Below are 7,455 nucleotides of genomic sequence, written 5' to 3'. Positions count from 1 at the left end.
TCCCTCCCAGCCTCTGTGCCTGTGCCAGCCCCGCTCCGCGATGCCACATCCCTGCCTCTGCACTGTCTTTGACCGTAGCCTTCGGGGAGGTGGCCAGCGGGATCTGGTATTTCGCCGCTGGGTTTATTGCTTTTCCTTATTTTTATTATTTTTTTTCCATTTGTTTTGCTGGAGAAAAGAAGGCTCAGAGGGGACTTTATCCTTTCTATAACTCTCTGAAAGGGGACTGTAGCCAGGCAGGGATCGGGCTCTTCTCTCAGGTGACAATGACAGGATGAGAGGAAATGGGCTCAAGCTGTGCCAGAGGAGGTTCAGGTTGGACATCAGGAAGAAATTCTTCCCTGGAAGGGTGATTGGACATTAGAAGGGGCAGCCCAGGGAGGTTTGGAGTGCCCATCCCTGGAGGTGTCCAAGGAAGGGCTGGATGTGGCCCTCAGTGCTCTGGGCTGGGGACAAGGTGGGGATCAGGCACAGATTGGACTCAATGGTCTCAGAGGTCTTTTCCAGCCTCAGTGACTCTGCAGTTCTTGTCTGCCAGCCTAGGTCCTGAGCTGTTCCTGCTGTGGGGCTGGTCTGCACAGGCAGCTCGGCATGTCCACTCTGATGTCCCCCCTGCTTGTCCCCTTGAGGGTTCACCCCTTTGTCTCAGCTGGTAGAGGCTGCAGCCTGACACCAATTCCTCTCTGCTCTATCAACATGAACCTGAGTGTTTTCATGTTTGACAACATCCCCCCTTTACCTTGGGGTGTTTTTCAGTGTCAGGTTCATACAACCATTCAATTTACCTGTGCAGTCTGCAGGATCCTGTCTGGATAATCTTGCTCAATAGCTGAGCAAAGCTGTTCAAGTGTTTTACAGCTGTGTTTTGAGTGGTTTTCTGTTCTGATGCAAGACTTCTTCCAGTTGGTGTAATTTCCTGGTTTCTGATTCCTGTACTGCCTGCTCCAGTGCACGATCATATTTCTCACTCTTGGTAATGAGTTTGATTTTATTTCATTTTGTTTGCTTGGGTTTTTCTCCTTATTATGCCCCTCCTCTTTCGTGAAATTTCTGTTCACCTTGTCCTGCTGATCATCAACCCCAAATTTTCCCTCTCCTTTTAACTCCAGATTCATCTGTAATTCTCAGTTTTACTCAGCTCTTCTCCATGTAATCTTCCACACTTGGCTAAAGTGATGTGGCCTTACTAGCACAGTGTGCAGGGCAATTCCCTTCATGGAGGAAAAAGCCCTTTAAAAAAATCTGATTAATATTTTCCAATATGCAAGAAGAAAAGCAAGAACCTCAAACTGGGGATCTGTGATCCTTCATGCAGAGAGGTACCTCTGATACAGGGCAGATAAGAGTTTAACTTTTTTGTACCTTTCATTTCAAGAATGTCTGGAAAATCTCCAAAATCCAGAAGCTTGTGATAGGATTAGCTGCTCTGCCATGGAGGTGTTCCAGGGGCCAGGATGTCACAGACCAATTACATTTTAGGGCTTGAGCAGGTTGAAATTTTGAGTCATTAGATTTTTTTCTTGCACAGAGAAGTATTTGTCTTTTTTGTTTGCAAGATCCTTGAATAATAACCTTGAAAAGTATTAACACAAAGGGCTAATCTTTAACAGCTGGAGACATGCCCAGAGTTGTGCAGCATTCATCTCTTGCTGGAATGGAGAATACCGACTCTTCCTCAACACTTGGATTTTGGTAGATGGAGAAAAGTCTTCTGGCTTTGGTTAGAACTGAGGAGCAGAAATATAATACCTGGGGAGTCTGCTGAAAGAAATGCCTCTCTGTTCAAGGCAGCACATTCAGGGTGTGTTTTTTTCCAAAGTAAATTAGGGATAAATCCATGACTTACTACTGCTGTCTTCTGCAAGCAGCCTGAAATAACAGCGCCCTTGTGTAAGCCATGCTTGCATCCTGCTGTTGGTATTTAGGGGAGGTTTTGCAGTCTGCCTCTGCTGGGTGGTGCAGCAGTGTCCAGGCTGCTCAGCTCTTCACTCTGCTGTGCAGTGTCGCAGGGAGGCTGCATTTGATAAGCAGAGCACTTGTTGTGATCTGTGATCCTGCTCTGGGGATTAAACCTTTTGCCAGTTTGTCAGTGGGATGTTCTTCTGTGAGACCAGAAACCTGAGCTTTGGGAACTCTTGGCTCTCTGCTGTTCCCTGCTGTGGGAAGAGCTTCCTCAAACAGCTTTTCAAGTGCCAGCTCACATCCTCTTCTCTGGGAAGTATCTTTATATTGACTGAGGTGGAGGCACGGAGAAGAAATCAAAGTGCATTTTCCTCATGAAATCCTACCCTCAGGCTATCCCTAAATGGTGAAAATACAAGGTTATGTATTCAGGGGAAGTTGCTGGGAAAATAAGAGTGCTCTAATGATCATTAATATCTGACATATTCTTACTTTACATCTATTTTTTGATCATAGAATCCCAGAACGGTTTGGGTTGGAAGGGACCTTAAAGCTCATCCAGTGCCATGGGCAGGGACACCTTCCATATCCCCATCCAACCTGGCCTTGGACACTTCCAGGGATAGCCAATATCAGTTTGTGATATGATTTGTCTGATGAAAATCTAGTAGAAAATGGGCATTTCAATAGAACAAGAAATGTGATGAGCTTAACTTTCTTCCTGTAGTTTATATTAGTAAATCAGAATTTAAGGGGCAGTGAAAAAGGAACACTTACAGGAAAAATGATGTAACTAGTTCACAGACTTGCTGAGTCACACAGTTTAGTTTATTCTTTCTGTTTCTGTAAGTGTAGAGAATAGAAAAAATGAATTGTTTGATGTTAATCCCACGTTAATTTATACTTCATATAAGCTTTCTTGGCTGAATTGCAAAATAGTTGTGGAACCTGTAATCCTGGCAGTAAAACCACTTCAATCGTGTCAGACATTTCTTCTGAAGAGTTCTTAGTGCTAATTATTAACTTTCTTTATTTTTTTCCCCTCCAGACCTGCATCAGAATTCCTGAAGTCCATCATGCTTTCCAAGCTGACCCGCTGCCAGCACCTCGCTGTTCTCTGCCGAGGTCTTCATTCCTCACTGAGCTCTGCTACCTCAGTTGCTCCCAAAAAAACCATTCAGAGGCCTCTCTCCTCAGATTTAATCTTTGAACGTGAGGCCAAATATGGTGCTCACAACTATCACCCACTGCCTGTTGCTCTGGAAAGAGGAAAAGGTATTTTATTTAGGTTTTTCCTGGAGGTTGCAGGTGTTGTATGTCTGTGGGGATGAATGAGAACATGGCAGAGTGATTTTGATCTGATTGATTTCTGAATCTTTGTTGGATTTTTTTTTTTGGGGGGGGGTTAAAGAAATTTGAAAGAGGAAAAGGTATTTTATTTAGGTTTTTCCTGGAGGTTGCAGGTGTTGTATGTCTGTGGGGATGAATGAGAACATGGCAGAGTGATTTTGATCTGATTGATTTCTGAATCTTTGTTGGATTTTTTTTTTTGGGGTGGGATTAAGATAATTGATGAAATAAAGTCAGCAAATTGTTGATTAGAGAGCTGGATCATTATGCATAAGGGCACCTGAAAAAATTGTGGTGTCTCTAAAATGATTTAAAGGACTGATAATTTCCAGAATAACTCAGCAAGAAAATTTTTAAGCAACTTAATTTCTTCCGTTACTTTGTGTGGAGAGGTTTAATGTTAATGTGAGCAGGAAAATGTGCTTTGGAACCCTGTCTAAATCCTTGTGGACTGTTCATATATTATCACTTAATTTAAATTTACTCTGGTCTTTAATTGTGTTTGAGGAGCCTTTTTTGGTCTTGTGTCTTCTTTTATTTTGTGTGCTGACCACAGGTTTGTTTTTCCAGGTGTTTACGTGTGGGATGTTGAAGGTAGGAAGTATTTTGACTTTCTGAGTGCTTACAGTGCAGTCAACCAAGGCCACTGTCACCCAAAGATTGTGGATGCTCTGAAATCCCAGTCTGAAAAACTGACCCTGACATCCAGAGCATTCTACAACGACGTCCTTGGGGAATATGAGGAGCTGGTCACCAAAATGTTCAATTACAACAAAGTTCTTCCAATGAACACAGGTAAAGAAATATTTTGTTGCCATTTCAGTTCTTGGTCTCTGAGATTCATTGTTTGTGTAACATTTTCTACTGCACTGATGGCCTGTGTCATGTACAAGAGTGATAATGGTGCTGCTTTATGTTTTAGGAGTGGAAGCTGGAGAAACTGCCTGCAAACTGGCTCGGAAATGGGCCTACACTGTGAAAGGAATTCCAAAATACAAAGCTAAAATCATTTTTGCAGGTATGTTAAGTGTGTGTTATGAGTTGAGGACTTGAGGATCTGGACACTGGGTTACTGGGAGGCAGCCTGAAGTCACAGGGAAAGAAAGAACATCCAGTCCTCCGTGCTCTTTTCATCACTTAAAGTGCAGTACTTTTTATTCCGGAGTTGTTGTTCCTGCATAACTTTTTTGTGGGTTAATTCCTCAGATTGGTGCCACACCTCTCCCAGATTGCTCAGTAGGGTTAAGATGCCCTCTTGGCTTCACCCGCCACGGCTTTTGTCCTGTATTTTCCAGGTCTTCCAGAAACTGGCATTATCAGAGTTATTTTCAATTTTCCAGACTACTAACAAAACTTAAGGAAATTATTTTGTATAGTTGTCAGGTCTTAGAGTGTAATTTTCTTTTAGTTTTTGATATAGCAGCAGAGTGTATTTATGGCACCAATGCAAAATGCTAACAATTAGGAGGGGGGATGCTAATATCTTGTTAGATAACCCTTCAAATGCATCTACAAGTGGCAAGTGAGATGTTCTTTAAAGTGTTCTGGCTCTTGGTCAGTTTTGTACCAATTTCCCCCTTTTTTTTCCAGCTGGCAACTTCTGGGGCAGGACAATGTCTGCCATCTCCAGTTCTACTGACCCATCCAGCTATGATGGCTTTGGGCCCTTCATGCCGGGATTTGAACTGATCCCATACAATGATCTACCAGCTCTTGAGGTATTTGACAATTTTTTGTTCTTTTATATGGAATCATTTTACAATATCTCTTTGGTAAATAGCAAGGAAGATCAGATAGTTGTACTTTGAAACATGTGCTTTGACATTAAGATATTTGTAAGTAGATGTATATAAGGAATGTGTTTGTTATAACTGTGGATAGGAAATGTGGGTAAATTCTGCTTTGGTTTTGATTTTCAGTTAAGCTTTAGGATGTGAAAGAAAAACTACATGATCTGTTTAATTTCCCAGCCACCTGGTCTAGTGGAAATGTCCCTGCCCATGGCAAGAAGTGGGATGGGATGAGCTTTAAGGTCCCTTCCCACCCAAACCATCCTGTGATTCTATCACTAGAATTCACTGCAGTTGCAAATATTCATTTCCAGTTTCACAGCATCCTTAAAACCATGCCAGGCTGCTGTTTCACTTTCACAAGCTCCTGAAATGCCAGTGATTCCCAGTATTTCCCTGTGTTTTCTGAGGTTAATCCTGTTAAGCACCAGGGGAGGGGTGACCTTGATTAGGTACCTGTGAGTAAAAGCCTCTGTACCTGTTGTGTCTGCTTCATACAAGTGAGTGGGCTTTGGAGATTGAGGGATTATAGGACAGAGCTGCTTTTCTCCTTGGACTTGGCTTAGGGGACACAAAGGTCTCTCAGTGGGCTACAGCTGCAGTGTGGAAAGGCTTGTTCAGGTCTGAACCTACAGCAGGCTGCCCATGGTGAAAGGCCTGCAAGTATTTAATGCCTTCATTAGAGCTGAATTCACTCTGCTCATGGGGCAAAGCTGAATAAAGCTGTAGTAAGTTCATGCTGGGAGTCATTAGATCTCTTGTGCCTCGTGGACTTCTAAACCTTTTTGAACTTGATACTGCAGAATGAACCTGTGGACTTTGCTTTAAGGTAAAATTGTCTGGAGGGGCTCAATTCTTTTTTTTTTTGTTTAAGGGAAGAGTTGAGCAATTGTTTGCATTGTATGGGGCAATATGAAACTGAAGATATTTCTGAGGTGATTTATGAACTGATCTGATAAACTGCTTTGCAGTTTAAAGCTGGATTTGCAGTTTGCAAGGTTTGTACTTCCCAAGCCAGCACAGCAGCTGATTTCACACTGCCAATGGTGACACAGCTTTGGAACTGAAGTGGCATTCAGAGAGAGCTGCCTGACAGCAATGCTGCTCTCATCCTTTGAGGAAGAACACTAGGGTTAGATCAGGTTCTGTTACATGTATTTTCTGTATTTGACCAGACTAAAAGCTTTTTCTTTTTGTCTCTCCTCTCCCTGTGCCCAATGTTGCAGCGGGCCCTTCAAGACCCCAACGTGGCAGCTTTCATGGTGGAGCCAATTCAAGGGGAAGCAGGTGTGATTGTTCCTGACAAAGGCTATCTCACAGGAGTGAGGGACCTCTGCACAAAGCACAATGTGAGAATTCACTGTAACATCAGACATTAAACACTTAACAGTACACACTGTGTTTACTGGTGTAACTTGTAAGGTCACCCTTCTATGCAAGGTGTACAACTTTATATGCAATTTAATAATTCCCTCTTCTTTCAGTGGAATAATGAAGGGATACCTCTTGTGTTTTCTGGCAATATCTCACTAAAGAGTACTTCTTAGCAGTGCACATTTTTCACTATTTCTTACTATTGTCACTGATTTAAATTAATATTCTTCAACTAGATTTATTTTATATTCATTTAACTTCTAATTTCTTTTCCACATTATGAGTTTCCAATTACCATGGCTATCCAAGACCTTGGTTGCTGATGTGCATAACTGCTGCCAAGAATCAGTAACAATAATGGGTCACTGAATGAAACACTGAGGAAAATGGTTATCAGTGATCTCTGATTTTAAAATCAGTGGTCTCTCTGTTCCAGTAGAATTCAGATTCCTAATTTGTAAGTGCTAGTCATAATTATTTTCATATTTTCAAAGAAAGACATTGACATATTATTAATTAAATTGTCCTCATTACTGCTGTGATACCTGAAAAAATTGTATTAGGATTGGTTTAGGAATGCCAGTGAAAGTAATTCCCTGTTCTGTTTGGATTTTTCTTCTCTTTAAAGGTTCTGTTTATTGCTGATGAAATACAGACTGGTTTAGCCAGAACAGGGAAAATGCTGGCTGTTGACCATGAAAATGTGAGACCTGATATAATTCTTCTTGGAAAGGCCCTTTCTGGTGGCTTATACCCTGTGAGTACTAAAGAAATACCAATAATTTAAAGTAACATAAAATTACCAAACATTTGTTGAATAATCTTTTTTTTTTCTTAGTCATCAACACTGAAAATCTGCCAGTTGGAAGAACAATAAATCTGATGTTTGTTGTACTTGGAAATTGTTGTTTGCAAGACTAACTATGATTTATGACCAGACAGTCCAGCTTGAGAGAGACATAATAAAATAATGGAATACCAAATACTACCTTTATAGCTGAACAACTGGCATTATTTCATTTGTCTGGCATGCCTGCAT

The 7,455-nt window shown here is 41.6% G+C and overlaps 1 protein-coding gene across 1 annotated transcript in view; it reads left to right on the top strand.

Annotated features, from left to right (window-relative positions):
* The first annotated feature begins 2,946 nt into the window (after nucleotides 1-2,946).
* OAT (ornithine aminotransferase) overlaps nucleotides 2,947-7,455 on the top strand; it is a 7,722-nt gene continuing 3,213 nt past the window's right edge. The window contains exons 1-6 of the mRNA XM_005424507.2: nucleotides 2,947-3,177; nucleotides 3,823-4,047; nucleotides 4,175-4,270; nucleotides 4,843-4,970; nucleotides 6,269-6,391; nucleotides 7,045-7,173. Coding sequence (XP_005424564.1) covers nucleotides 2,979-3,177; nucleotides 3,823-4,047; nucleotides 4,175-4,270; nucleotides 4,843-4,970; nucleotides 6,269-6,391; nucleotides 7,045-7,173 — 900 coding nt within the window. The 5' untranslated portion in view covers nucleotides 2,947-2,978. The remainder of the gene's footprint in view (nucleotides 3,178-3,822; nucleotides 4,048-4,174; nucleotides 4,271-4,842; nucleotides 4,971-6,268; nucleotides 6,392-7,044; nucleotides 7,174-7,455) is intronic.

This window comes from Geospiza fortis, unplaced genomic scaffold, assembly GCF_000277835.1.
Source record: "Geospiza fortis unplaced genomic scaffold, GeoFor_1.0 scaffold452, whole genome shotgun sequence".
NCBI classification, from domain to species: Eukaryota; Metazoa; Chordata; class Aves; order Passeriformes; family Thraupidae; genus Geospiza; species Geospiza fortis.
The sequence above is the reverse complement of the archived record's forward strand: the minus strand, read 5'-3'. Positions and strand labels throughout refer to the sequence as shown.